General features: G+C 30.9%; 1 protein-coding gene across 9 annotated transcripts in view; it reads left to right on the top strand.

The window, feature by feature from the left end:
• CALCRL (calcitonin receptor like receptor) overlaps nucleotides 1-15,698 on the top strand; it is a 104,100-nt gene that overhangs the window by 59,639 nt on the left and 28,763 nt on the right. For all 9 annotated transcript variants that reach the window (XM_061185694.1, XM_061185732.1, XM_061185724.1 and 6 more), the window contains 7 exons: nucleotides 189-278; nucleotides 464-552; nucleotides 1,605-1,697; nucleotides 3,956-4,091; nucleotides 6,590-6,700; nucleotides 6,800-6,912; nucleotides 8,301-8,392. In XM_061185694.1, the coding sequence (XP_061041677.1) occupies nucleotides 1,644-1,697; nucleotides 3,956-4,091; nucleotides 6,590-6,700; nucleotides 6,800-6,912; nucleotides 8,301-8,392 (506 nt within the window). In that variant the 5' untranslated portion in view covers nucleotides 189-278; nucleotides 464-552; nucleotides 1,605-1,643. The remainder of the gene's footprint in view (nucleotides 1-188; nucleotides 279-463; nucleotides 553-1,604; nucleotides 1,698-3,955; nucleotides 4,092-6,589; nucleotides 6,701-6,799; nucleotides 6,913-8,300; nucleotides 8,393-15,698) is intronic.

Raw genomic sequence — 15,698 nt, 5'->3', positions numbered from 1 at the left:
ATAATGGAAAACAACAAATATTTGTGACAAAACTCAAATAAATTGTAAGCAAAACAGATTTTTAAAAATTGGAATAGCTTAATAAAAATATCATTTTTCTAGTGGCATTTTCTTTGAAATTTTAAATTTATTATGGAAATGATTTTGGCTCATTGAAATAATATTAAATTATTATATCAATATTTCAGGTCATGACCCTGGATTTAAGAAATTTTTCAAGACAGTTTTGAGTATAATCCAAGAGAAAATGTGATTTGAGTCTGGAGACAACTGTGAATGTAAGTATTGGAAAATTAGATTTTTCTCATTGTTCCATGCAATAAAAACTAAAATATCAACTCATTAATTTTTGAATTGCAAAAACTTTGATTCATTGTTTTCTCTCTATTACAACATGATTTTTTACATCTAGAATTAATGGAATTCTTCCTTTTTTTTTTTTTTTTGGTTGTATTTTTTAAAGATCAGCTAATAATAAAAGCCCAGTGTAACTGATTGAAGAGAAAACATTATTTGGAAGATTGCTAGAATAAAAAGAAAAGTTTCTTCTAGGTAAGTCATTGATGAGGGCAAGCAATGGCATAGATTCTGTGTGCTAGTTAATGGCATGCTCTCATTGCATGTGATAATGCAAATGCTAAGTAAAATGAAGAAAAGTTTTTTATAATTCTTATTCTAACATTTGCCGTATAATAAAAATCATGACATGTTTCCTAACAAAATCAAATCTAAGTTCATAGTCCACTGGCAAATATCTATTGATTAGATTTTTATCTCCTTTGAAAAATATTTTTTACTCATTCAGTTAAATAAATACTATATTTTATGACTAAACCATGGTCATTTATATTTCATAAAAATACTGCCTGAGTATGTTGATCATGGAACTTATAGGGAGTAAGCATTATACATGTTACTCCTGCAATGTTTGTCTCTTAGAATTAAGAAGTTAGCAGAGAACTGTTTCTATCATTGGAAATACTCAACAGAAATACTTTTATTTGGTATTTCCCATCTCCTGTAAACTTATTTTAATAATATAGATGACTTAGGGAATCTTTTATTTTTTGATTAAAAAAATTGAATGCTGCAGTGAAGAATAATTTCTATTAAATCATAAGGCCATTTTTATGACTTATGGATGTTAACTCTCAAGAAATTGTCCGAAATACAAATTTTTCCCTTAAATTGTTGGATTCATAAAATTAAAAATAAGATTAATACTTATCAGAAATAAAGGTAAGCTTTATAGTAAAATATGCTATCAAAATTTGTGTTTTTATATTCTCATGAAACTCTTTACTTTGTACTTTTTATTCCATTTTGGTAAAGGTAAAGAAAGTGAGATGTTTTCTAATTACTTAAAAATATATCTGTAAGAGGCTTTCCTGCTTGTAAGGCTAATTAAGTTAAATTAAAATGTATTTAATTAAGCTCTTTAGTACTTTAAGCCACGATGCTCTTAACATTTGTAATATGTAAGACTATTAATCAAATCCTTAAAGCAAAATTATTGTGTAGTTTTAAAATTTTTTCCATTGAGAGCCATCTATGTTTATTTCATAAATATTGCTAAATTATATTTCTTTTATTTTCTATTGCAGTTTGATTTATATTATATAGCATATTTCATCTTGGCTTTAATGATGGAGAAAAAGTGTATCCTGTATTTTCTGTTTCTCTTGCCTTTTTTTATGGTAAGCATAAATTTCTCTAATGTATCTCCCTATCTATGATTATTTCTGTTTTAACTTCCAACATACCCATAATTGATAAAGGCTAATAACAAAAATACATGTAGTTATTGGATGCATAAATTAAGTACATTTTTATATCTAATCAACACAGCAATCATTTGTTTCCCTTCAGTGTACCTTTTTAGGCTTTTAGTCCTGTAGCAGGCACCACAGTATGATGGTGCAGTGTGGGTGGAGGGATGATGCACACAAATGTGCGGACGCCAGAGAAAAGCCATTACCAGAGTTTGAAAGAAAAATGGAATGGCTCTATAGTACAGTCGTACATAATAGATGAAATATTTTCATTCAGACCTGCTGATTCTGAGTTAGATCTATTAAAAAAGCAATTCCAACCTGTTGATTTATCTCCCATTCTGCCAACTGATTGACCTGTATTGATTGAAAAGCACTTTGGAATCATGCACTATGTCTTAAATTAGTTTCCTCATCCATTCACTCCAATAAGTATTAAGTGTCCATTTTCTGACAGGCATGGATGCTAAGTTTGGGGCAGATGTGTATGTGAGTATGTGCACTCCTGCATGCCTCTGCCTGTATATGCAGGGGACGTGGGACTGGAGGTGGAGGGTGGACTAAGGATGGCTCAAAAGCAATTGCTGTACTTGAGGGGTCATAGGTCATAGACATTTAATTTTATTTTTATTTACAGAAATTTTTGTTCCTATTTTTCTCTGTTTCACATTAAAACAGTGACTATATTCTTATTATATGTATGAGAAACTCAGAGACATAATCTCACCTAATTCTGTGCCAGCAAATAATTTTCTTGTGGTGTTTCCAAGTAAACCCCACAAAGATTCAAACAAAGAAACTCAAGAAAAATATAGAAAACCTAAACGGGAAAAAAGCACAACTACTTTCCTGTCAGCATTTGTATTTAAAAACATTCTCAAGTCTAGGAGCAGTCCAAATTCTGCACTTCTTAGATGTTATCTTAAGTAAACAGACTGAAATTCAAGAAACAGGATTCCTGTTTCTTCAGCTCCCACCCTCCACTGAGCATACCAATGAGCTGCACTGGCCAAAGTTGGTTCCCTGTAGGTAGTTCTGTAACAGATTACCAATCTGATTATTGTAATTTAAGGAATTGTGACCGTTTCTCTTGAATTCATTCAGACGATGTGCAAACTTGAGTTTTTAAGTAAGAATAAAAATGATATTGCTTTTATGCAATTCTATAAACTGAGAACAGGAGGAAAGAATTTTTTCTTGATGTTATAAATTTCCATTTATTACTTGTGCAGCACAACAGCTGCATAAATCTTGATTAAGAGATTAAAACCAATCAAAGAATAAAAAAGTTAATGTTAAATGGTGGTGAGGTGATGGTGAAACTTGAGTGGTACCACACACTGAGGGACTTTTACTATTTATTTTAAATTTAAATTAAATTCAACTTCCTGCTAGAGAATAGAAAATCAAAAATAAGGAAACAAAATAGGAGTAGAAAGATAACTGTTTATGGAAAATAATTAATAGGAATTATGCAAAAGCAAAGAAGAAATAAGGTTGAAGAAAGTTTTATACAGGCTTCATGCTACAAAACAGGAAAAAAAAGTCATGTAGAAATTGAAGTATAAGTGAAGCTTAAAATAAAGCTACTAAAGTGGAAGAATATAAATATATACCTTGCCTAAGACCTTTACTGATGTGCATACAATAAAAATTCTGTTTGCCAACATCATAAATGAACTTGTCATTATTTTGATTATCAAAATGTAATTATAAAAATGGCAACAATTTTAAGCATTTACCATGTGCCAGGTACTTCCCCTCTGTTATATTGATACTATTTTATCCCATTTTACAATAAGAAAGCAGAAGTTTTGGTGGTGGTAGAGGGGGTGGTTAAATAGCTTGTCTACACTCCCAGGTCAAGAAGTAGAGGTGAATTTTGAATACAGCTGTCTGCATTCCAGATACATGGCCTGGAGCTGGCTCCCACAGTCTTCTGAGAGGGAACTGTGGACTGTGCTTCTCACTGGGGCCATTGGCAACTCTTGGTGGTGGTTTGAAATTGGACATGGTAGGGATATTTACACCACGGAAACTGGCAAACACTACAAATCAGGAATTTCCCCCCAGAGCCTACTGACCCTGCAGTACATCACTGCACTTACTGTTTTCCAATGTGACAGACTGCCTCTCACAGACATTCTCACAATTCTGAAGTTTTATTTTCTTTAATCCCTCAGATTCTTGTCATAGCAGAAACAGAAGAAGAGAACCCTGGTGACTTAATTCAGTTGGGTGTTACTAGAAATAAAATCATGACGGCTCAATATGAATGTTACCAAAAAATTATGCAAGACCCTGTTCAACAAACGGAAGGTAAACATGACTAATTTTAAATGCATTTAATATATTTTTGAAAGAAAACTACCCCATTACATTATTACGGGTCCCTTAGGTTCATTCTTAAAAATGGGTTAATTGCTAGTTTTTATGGTATATGTGCAGTTTTAATTATTTACTTATGAAGAACATCTTATGATGCAATTATCTTGCCTCTTTAAAAATTCTAATAAAAATATGTGCGACAGGGATATTTTTAGTAACTTTTTTTATGGTATAAAGATATTTAAAATATCAAATAAGTATGTGTCTTGGATTAAATCAGTGACAGTTGATCTTCAGCTTATGTGATTTGTATGTCTTTTTTTTCAAAAGCTCCTTGATAGTAGCTTAATAAAATGACAAATAATTTTTTTTTTTTTGCACATAATATACTTTGTATGATACATTTGGTAGCAAAGCTAATGAAATCCAAGAGCTTCTGTTTCCATTAAGATATTTTTAAGGTATTTTTGAAACATTTATTGAGGGCGTACTAAGTGCCGTATATATGCTTCAATTCTGAGAAGGACAAGTAGAGTTGCCAAATTTAGCAAAAGCAAAAACAAGTCCTGTATTTTACCTGGCAACCCTAAAGGCAGAGTTATGTTCAAAATGTCAAATGCAACACTCATAGTGAAACAAAGCAAAATGTGAAGACTTTAGATATTTTTAAATCTTTAAACCATCAGTGGAAACAAAGAATTTAAATTTGGGGGAAAATATTTGATAGTATAAAATACAATGTTTGTTATATACATGAAATGTTAAAAGTAGGTTATTATTAGTATTTGTAACTGTCAAAATGAACTTGCTTGTGAGAAAGAGAAAAAAAGCAATTTTTCCACATTGGTCAACTCTTGGAACCTTAATCTAACTGAACAATATAATTTGTTCATCTTCGGAGAAGTAGTTAGATATATCTGCCCAAATATTTTTATTACAATATATATCCAGTTAAAACATGTCTTTAAAATATGCCAGACAATGACAAGCTATCTGATATTAGCTCAATAGGGATTGAATTATCAAGTAATTAAAATTTGTATACAAATTCTTTGTTAACTGATCTGGCTTCTCACTTTATTCCATTAAAATCTAAGCGTTATTAGTTTAAAATTATTGAATTAACACCTTCCAAATCATCTAGATACGTGTGAAAGCTAGCTTCAAATCTAATTGTTGAACAATAGGAATATATTTATGAGGGTTTTATAATAAAATAATTTTGTGATAAAATAAGTTCAAGATCAATGCATAATAAATCTTCCTCTTGGAGAGTCATAATATACTTTGTAATTTTAAATACTCTAGAAAATCTTGTTATAAAGAAATGTTTATTTTAACTTTGTGTTCTCCAAATCTATTTGATTACATAATTTTTTAATGGAATACCTACTCATGTCTCACTCAAATGCCATACAACACAGTTGGAAAAATTCTAGACGTGGCAATCTATCATGCAGCCAGTGTTGTGGAATCTTCTGGAGCAGTATAAGGACGTGTTTGTGAGGCTTTCTAAAACGGTATCAGGAAATTTTTCTCTGATAGGCCACAATATGCATTTTATTTAGTAATATGTGGATGCAAGCTATTTATATAAGAGTTTGAAAATCACAGGGGGGAAAACAGACTATCTGAGGCTTTTTTTTTTTTAACTAGAATTATTTAGATTTTCAGGCCAATAGAACTTTTTCTACTTCCGTGAAGCCTAGATTGATTCTGAGATTGCTGTACAAATCTGTTAATAATAATAAACATCTCATGCAACATTCAAGTTTCTATCTATGTGTGCTTACCTAACAAGGTGGAAAATCACTCTCTTTGATTACAGACTGTTATAACTTTGGAACATTTTGGTCATTTTATTTCTCTATGTCTTTTAAAAACTTTACATTTTTTCATGTAAGAGGTTCTTTCTCTTAATGTTGGTAAGAAAAGAATGAGAGATTAAACACTCTACTTCATTTGAAAAGAAAAGGAAGGAAAGTAAGAGCTATAATTTGGTGGAGGGACCTAAATAAGTATGTGTCAGGGTTAATGTGGTGAAACAGGAAATATTGGAATGTTCATCTGTTCGCTTCAGAAAATACTATAACTTGCCCTAAGAATACAGTTTCTAAAATAAAACACGTTTTCAATTTCCCATATTTTTTGAATTTCAAACATAGGGACACTAATTAACCACTACTTTATGGTTAAGAAAACCAGCAAAGACCATGTGATTTATTAAATAAATAGCTGCCTTTGAGAATTAGAATTAAAGCTAAACCTCATATATTTTTTAGATATTTCTAAATTTAATTTAACAATTAGTTATTCTAATAATTACTTTGTGACTAATCCAAGTAATTGTTATAAAGATTTTATATGATGTCTTCATTTTCAGTAGACAGTCTTTATTCCATGTCAGTGTGAGTCTACCATTAAGACTTCATGTCTTTCTATATAACTAGAGGGAGTTAGTAAGCCCTAATTTCTACTCTCCCCTTAAGGCATCTATTGCAACAGAACCTGGGATGGATGGCTGTGCTGGAATGATGTTGCTGCAGGAACGGAATCAATGCAGCACTGCCCAGATTACTTTCAGGACTTTGATCCTTCAGGTAAAAGCAGAAATTTATATACAAATCTCCTTGACATCTATGTAATAAACCCTAGGTTAACTAAATTACTGTTTCCTTTTTTCCTTTTTAATTTTAAAGAAAAAGTTACAAAAATCTGTGACCAAGATGGAAACTGGTTTAGACATCCAGCAAGCAACAGAACATGGACAAATTATACCCAATGTAATGTTAACACACATGAGAAAGTGAAGGTAAATAATAATTATAAATTCAGATTTAATTTACACTATTTTAAAAGTTAGTTACCGATACAATATTGGAGAAAATTTAGCTAGTGTTCATTCCATTGTAAAGCCTCTTCATCATAAAAACAATGAACAAAAATATCTTCGTAGAAATAATTATTGATTTGGTCATTATACCGAGGAAGCAATCCTGCTAGGTAATTCAGTGTCTCAGTATTGGAGTTTAGAATTTTCCAAAGTAAACATACTTTAAAAATGTAAGAAAAAAGAAAATTTTCATCTGTGGTGGAATTCCTATAATTACGGTCAGGAATTGTGCTCAAGTAAACAAGATAAGCCCAGCGGGGTTTACACAGTTCCCTCAGCGGAAGGCTTTCATTCTGACTGGCTATTAGGTCACCCTCACTGGCATTCCCACTTTTAACATCATACAGTAAAGTCAAGGTTAGTCACAGTTTGTCACAACAATAAAGCTTCGATACAAAGTGCCTGCATATATTTGCACGTGTGTGTATATTGAGGCGGTTTTTCACAGTGATTAAAACTGAGTTCTGATTTCTGACTTCCTGTTTCTGCTCCTTACCAGCTGTGACCTTGGGCAAGCTGTAACCTCTCTCTGCCTCAGTCCCCTCCTGTGTAAAGTGAGGATACTAAACCCATCCACAAGGTTTTCATAAGAATTGCCTTAATACAAGGAAAATATTTAGAAAACCAACAAGCCTATAGTAAGCATTTGATAACTGCCAGCTATCATAACTATAAATCATGTATTCTTTGCTTATTCAGAGAAGGGTTTGAAGAGAATTATAAAAATACACAATAAAATGGTAAGTTACAATAGAATAAAGACAAAAATCAGAGAAAAAGTCAAAACCAAGATAAAAAATTTATTTGTACAGATCAGAGGTGCCTATAAATTACTGTTTTGAGACTTGTTTTGGAGCCTCAAATTTGTCAAAGGAAAAAAAAACCCAGTTAGGAAAGAAAGCCTTATCTGCCATTTAAGTCTAAACAAACAAACAAAAATCATTGATTTAAGGTGCACAAACTGATAGAGTGAAAATTGTCAATGTCCTCCAAAATGATAAATGTTGGTTTTCATATTTTATACAACGTAGATCAAGAAATTTATTTCTTCATATGTTTAATATGTGACTTCTAATTTCTTAAATAAAAAGAGCAATTTATAAATTTTAATATCACCTGATAAATTTTCATAGATATTCTTCATTCCAGATGTATTCTAATACTCATTGGCTTGCAAACTAAATGGTAAGGCTATCAGATCACATGTTTTTAAAAATATGTTATTTTATTGATTTTGAGCTTATACTCATGTAGAATTATAGTATTGATATGAGCCTTAATTTTTTTTTTATTCATACAAATTACAGACTGCACTGAATTTGTTTTATCTGACTATAATTGGACATGGATTATCTATTGCATCACTGCTTATCTCACTTGGTATATTCTTTTATTTCAAGTAAGTACATGTAAAATTTTTTTTTAATTTACTGATTATCTTTGGTGAATGCAGTGTCATATGCATGTTTATCCATGTGCTGATAAAATTTATGAAATATAGATGATTTATAATGTTTACAATAAATTGAATGTTTCAAATAATTTGAAATATGTTGACTTTATAAAATGTAGAGAAAGGAGATAGATAAAATATCTGAAGCCCAACTTTACAAAATGAGTACGCATATAAGAATGAAGTCATGCAGTAAAAAGGGAGCCAAAATGAATATGTAAACCTATCCTTATTTGCTTTGGAAACTGCCAAATATTATAGGCCTTCCTAATTAAATTTTCAACTTCTTGGTCAATTTTAGTATCAGTATACATGGTACATTATAAGAACTGGTATTTTGTGCAAAAAATAGCAATGGCATTTAATATATATTATTAGAAATAATTTCAATATATTATAGTTAGGTTAATTTTCCTGGTTTGGGGGGGGTCATCTTTAAAATAGTTAAATTATATTTTGAAATTTACTTGAAGTTTACTCTTTTTTAGGGTGGAGGGAGAGTCAGCTCCAATTTCTTTTTTTTTAATTGAAATATAGTTGATTTACTGTGTTTTAGATATACAGCAAAGTGATTCAGTTATGTGTGTGTCTATATATATATATATATATATATATATATAGACACACACATATATATATTCTTTTTCAGATTCTTGTCCATTATAGGTTATTATGAGATATTGAATATAGTTCCCTGTGCTATACAGTAGGACCTTGCTGTTTGTCTATTTCATATATATAGTAGTGTTATCTGTTAATCCCAAATTCCCAATTTATCAGCCTTCCTCCAATTTCTTTTTTTTTTTTCCTCCAATTTCTTGATTCAACCTATCAACTGTGATTTTTTTTAATTGACAGGAAAGTAAATTCTAAAAATGCATAATTATCTTATGCATTAACATGGTCTTCATAATTTTGCTCACCACCAGTAATTAAAGAATGCAGTGTAAAGAGAGAGTAGCTATATTTTATTGTATCTTCATCACCAGTGTCACTGTCATTGTCTCTCTCTTCCTCTCTTCTTCCTCCTCTTCTTCTTCCCTCTTCCCTCCTCCTCCCTCTCCCCCTGCTCCTCCTCCAACAATCATCTTGGAACATTAGCAGCTTCAGAACCAACTAAAGTAGTAGTTGCACATCAAAGTAATCCAAATCCAGAAATTATTAGACACCTGGATGTTAGGCTCATTTGTAACTGGAGCACCAGCTTTTAGCCCACAGTTCATCAAATATTCAAAGTACATGAAATAATATACGAACCAACCAACAATTATTTTTCATGGGTTCAAAATCATGGGATCTAGAGATTGCATCATAATTGCTGTTTTTGGAAACTTGCACTTTCTTAAGAATCTTCAATATCAGTTACTTTGGGGAATTTTTTAAAAACTTTTTGTTTTATATTGGATACAGCCAATTAACAATGTTGGGATAGTTTCAGGTGCACAGCAAAGCAACTCAGCCATGCATATACATGTATCCATTCTCCCCCAAACTCCCCTCCCGTTCAGGCTGCCACATAACATTGAGCAGAGTTCCCTGTGCTGTACAGTAGGTCCTTGTTGGTTATCCATTTTAAATATAGCAGTCTGTACATGTAGGTCCTATACTCCCTAACTATTACTTTGGGGAATTTTAATGGCACTCTTGACTTATGACATTATCGAGGCACCATTAGAAACCGACTAAAAATATTCCACTCTGAATAAAGCTAATTCAACATTTGAGTACATTTTAAAATGTGACTTTTTTTTTTTTTTTACTAAATTGTGTTAAAACATGCATCAAAATAAGTTGAAGAGTCTTTTTATCCTAAAATATGGAAAACATTTCTTAAAGAATAAAATTTACTATACTATATTTTGTAACAAATTGCCAAAATGTTCTTGCTCAAAACAAACTGTCAATTCTCAGTCACTGCCTTTATAATTAGTTACATAATATCAGTTGCTTATATACAGTTTAATAAAACTTCATGTCTTTACTCTTGAATATACTCTTAGGTTATGTAAGATTTTTGAAATGAATATTTTGGAGTACGAAAAACTTCATTATGACTGTCTAATAGATTGAAAACTGGAAAATAAACCATTTTCCAAAGTGACAATTTTTAAATAAAGTCCTCGGGTCTACAGTGATAAATTATTTATGCTAATTGACAAAGTGAAATAATGTTACTGATGCTAACAAACTTATTGGTAAAATATGGCACTAAAACTCAGTTTATATTTAATTTAGTAAATTTAAAAACACAAAATAAAATTTCAAAATCTCACTTAGTGTAAATTTAAGAAAGATATAGTTCTTTTTTCTTCTTTATTGCTGAAAACAAAATCTTTACAATTTAGAAATGAAGGTATCTAAATTTGAAAAAATGACTCTTTTGGATCTTAGAACTAAATGATACAAGTAATTCCCTAAAATCTATGCAGTACTCTAGAACTCAGATTCTTAGTTCATTAAAATTACGTGTTACCACACATACAAACACAGAGAAGATTAATTTAAATGTAACAAATATCAGCTAAGATTGTTTTTCTAACATGGAGACTTTTATGACCATGACTAAGTATAATGTAGATCAGCCTCTACCCTAAAGGCATACAATAGAAATCATAAGAGTTATTTAAGACTATCTTAAAAAGCTTCTTGGAAAAAAGGTTATGTTTTAATATTTCTAACCTCAGGAAAAAGAACGCAACCATTAATTAAAAACAAACTAATCTTGAGAATTGCACTTAAATTTGCAATATTTTTAAAAATTGAGAACAATTTAATTTTTTAAAATAAATTTTTAAATAAAGAAAAGAAATATATACACCTACAATTCTAATACGCTATTGGGCAATTTCATTTATTTTTCCAGTTTTATTTCATACTCATTTGTATTTACTCAGTTTTATTTGTAATGTACAAATTATTTTAACTATTTTTACAACTTAGCATTATATAATTCTTTCCATGTCACTAAGAAGTTTTAAAAACAACCATTTAATTGGCTAACTAATATTGCATTTAGTAAGTTGACAAAAGTTTACTAAATCATTCTTCTATTTTTGAAAATTAACGTTGCTTCCAGCTTTTCCTATTAATAAAATACACTGCAGTGGACATTTTCAGCCATAACTTTCCCCATATTTTACACTATTTTTTTAGGCTACATTCCCAGACTTGTGATTTCTTGGTGAAAGGGTATTTATCTTTTTATGGCTCTTGAGATATATCGTCTCAAAAGTATTTCAAAATCAACATGTTCAAAACAAATTCATACTATCTACCTTCTCCTAACCCAAAGCAGTTTTTCTTCCAGAGCGACCCATCTTTACAAATAACACCACCAGCAATCTAGTTGCATAAACCATAGACTTAGGAGCAATCTTCGATACCGTCTCAGTTTTCCTCCCTATCATTCTCTCCTCATACTCTGTGGATAAAACCTCCTAACAGCCCTCCGACCTATCCATTTTGTTTCATCTCTCCTGCCACCACCACCAACCTAGTCTTATCTAGCCTCAGTAAGTCCACTTTCACCACCTTCATTCAATGCTAAACATCGCAGCCAGAATATTTTCAAAGATTTATATTAAATATAGATCTGATTTTGTCATCCCTTGCTTTAAAAATTTTAGACTTCCTATTATAATTTATATAAAATCAAAGTCATTAATGTATCCTATAATTGAATATTCTGTATAGTCTCTTCCCTGCTCCTCTAGTCTAGTTAAATGTAGTCATCTTTCAGATCTAAACCTTAGCATCATTTCCTCAGTGAAATCTCTGTGATTTTTTTATTGTAGTATTTCTGAAACTGCAACTAGTTTGTGCTGAATGTGGAATAAATTTTTAATTACCATCTAGGAGCCCACCATCTCTTCAGATTTAATACTAATACAGCTGAGACCCTTCAGATTAAATGATCTCTTTTTATTTTGCATGTAATAAGCCAAAATATTCAGACATATTAAATTTCTGAAGGACACAAATTTAAATATAGCAATTATATTGCATGCCAAAATCAGTAGTTAAAAAGACGACAAGAGTGTCCTAGAATTCCAAGTCCTATGGCTCCAATCAAGTTTGAATTTTAAGGATATAAATAAAGTTCTAAACTAACTCCATAAAACCAAATGTAAAATTAACAGTTTCTTTATGAAAAAGCCATGATTTAACTGAGCAAATGCTTGCTGTGTACTAATGAGGCAATAGTGGGCTGCCAAGGGAAAACAATATTGCAAGCCAGACTATACATAAATGCAAAGTATCCAGTTTCAAATCTCTAATTAGACCAGTCATTTACTGTGTCTACTATGGACTGACTTTGTAAGAGGAAAAGAGGATGTCATAGAACTGACTTATCAGGACAGTGAAGAAATTAAAGAAAATAATATCTGCTGATCAGGGAGTCAAGGTACCAAAAATGTTAAGCCAAACGACAAAATAAACAGGGAACAGCGGATGACTTCAATAATCTGAAAGACTAAAATGGGAATAGAGTTTGTATAATAACACAGAGAGAAAAAATAGTTGGCTCAATTTAAAAAAATAAAAAACTCTAACAGGCAAACAAAATAGACTGAACCATCTGTTGACCAACTGACCTATCTGTCACCCAAGATTTTCAGATATTAGGTGTCAACCTAGCAGGAATTATGAAATAGGTGATTTCTATACTGGGTTCATAGCTGCACCTAATGATCTGTAATGCTACTTTCAAGCCCAAGTCTATAATTTAGGAAAGAAGATTAGAATGAAAGAGTTAATTTTTTCAAACAAAATACATAATTTCAATATCAGGAAAGTTAGCATTTTTGAAAGTATTTTGCAGGCTGAAAGCAATCTACACATATAAACTACATTTATTATTGATTAGGAATTGAAAGAAAATCTGGTTCAATATTTTTATATCTGTATTTTACATATATTATATTTAAAAAAGCAAATGCTATTCAAACAATACAAGTAATTTTCAATTGAAGGGTTAAAATTTTAAACTTCAGAATTAATTTATTTTCTCCGTAGAAAAACACTTTTTAAAAAACTGAAATTGTGTATATACATGCTAAGTACTTTAGCTTTAAAGATACAATCTGTAGACCCATTTCTCATTTTAAAAAGAGAGGCTAAAAATTTCATGTTGCCCCAAACATCGTCTTCATGTTCAACATATTGATAGACCTTATTTTTTTCAGAAAAAGAGCAGGTTTTCTTTTTTTTTAAATCAAGAATACTATATGCAATATATATATATATATATATATATATATATATATATATGTTAATTGCTAAAAATTTCGATGCTTTAGAAAAAAGATTTGTGACATGCTACATAGGCAAAACCTCATTAAAGCAAATAAATATCTTGCCAATATATGGAAATTGGTTCTTGGCCTCTACATAAAAGAAAAATTAAGGTTTTTAACTAGTTGCATTGTTTATTTTTAGAGTTTATTCTGAAACTACAATTAACTATTCATTTTCTATAGTGAACTATAAAAAGCTTTAATGGTGAGTTAGCATGATAGATATATACTTGATTTCAGGCACAAGTTAATTTTAATGGATAGTGTAATACAGTAATTAAAAACATGGGATATATGCAAATCTTGCCATCACCACTTACTAATAGTATGGACTTATCCTGATTTCTGTTTTTCAGTTAGCCTGTTTCTTTATAATGAGTCCTAACGTTTAAAATACTGGGCAGAGAAGACACACACAGTACCTGGCATGTAGCGAACTTTCAATATACAGTAAAAGGTACTAATTTTGTCATTAGACAATATCAATCATGTAGGCACATAGACTACACTTACTTAGTCACCTAACATTATCCCTATATAAATAGTAATACAAAGTAAACAACAACAACAACAACAAAAGCCCCCAAAATTGCTGTGGAGCTACAAAGAGCTATGGGAAGACAGAGGAAAGAAAGACTCATTTTGACTTATGGAATTGGAAGATTCTTGAGGTGATAATCTCACTGAAATGAGTGTTGAATAAAGGGTAGAATTTCAACAGGTAGAAATGGTAAGCCATAAAAACTGAAGAGATTATCTAGTTCAACACCTAATTTTACTTATATTCTAAGTAGTTAAGTTATCTAGGGTTCCTCCCCATCTATGTACTTTCTGTTTGGCTTAGTAATTTTATTTGACTTTAGTCATCTTTTAAAAATGGAGAATTTGACCAGAAAGAAGAAAAGCTTCAAATTAATTTTTCTTTTTTATTATACATTCTCAGGCTTTATATAAAACATGAGAAACCTGGGTCACATTAGGCCCAGGTATACCATTCTAAATACTTTTTTATGTGTTAGACAGCCTTCACTACAGGTGAGTGGTTAAGAGTATGTTCTCTAAACAGGCACATCTTGTCTCAGATTCCACCTTCGTCAGCTACTTGCTGCATAGTATCGAACAGCTTCTTTCATTTCTCTAATCCGCAATTTCACATCTTTAAAATGCAGATTCTATTAGTATCTATATCATAGCTGAGATGATATATATGCATTGTTAAGTGGAGAGTCTCATTTGGAAAACACTATTATTGGCATAGTTGTCACTCTTGCTCTTTCTTATTAATCCATTAAAAGATTTTATATAAATATTTAGCCCTGATTGGCATATTTTAACAGTGGGCTCTTTTAAAACATAATTAAAGAACACAGTTTCTAGTTTTATGTGTACCACATTTTAAAAGAAATTGTTATAACGTTCACATAGAAAAATAAGTACACAGTGAATGAAAAATTTTATAAACCAAAGTAGTAGTATAATTATATCAGAAAAAAATTGAGGTTAAGTAAATTAGTCAAAGATAATAAAACTTTTTTAATGCCCACAAGATACCGCATAGCTTACTCAGTACTTGAATTTGTATTAAAGAATTTGTGGTCTTTGATTTTAAGGCACTTTTAATATATACTCCCAGAACTATCTACTAAAATAGGAAAAGCCACTATCAACCCAAAACAACTATCCGCTAAAACAGGAAATAATGGAAAGAACAGCACAAATTTAGCTCCATGAGAGCAGGAATCATCACTGCTTTGTTTCTTTACACATTCCAGGGCTTAGCACACAACCTTGCGCATAGTAGGCACTTAATACATTTTTAAGGAATGAAGACATGAACTGACTTGGAAACTTATTTCTAGGACAGACTTTCCCATGACTTATCTGTGACCTTGGACAAGTCCCTTGAGTTTGTCTGGCCTTTGTTGTCTCCATCAACAAAGAAAGACATTAGAGTA

The sequence above is a fragment of the Eubalaena glacialis genome, chromosome 1, assembly GCF_028564815.1.
Source record: "Eubalaena glacialis isolate mEubGla1 chromosome 1, mEubGla1.1.hap2.+ XY, whole genome shotgun sequence".
NCBI lineage: Eukaryota > Metazoa > Chordata > Mammalia > Artiodactyla > Balaenidae > Eubalaena > Eubalaena glacialis.
This window is presented reverse-complemented; position numbering and strand designations above follow the sequence as displayed.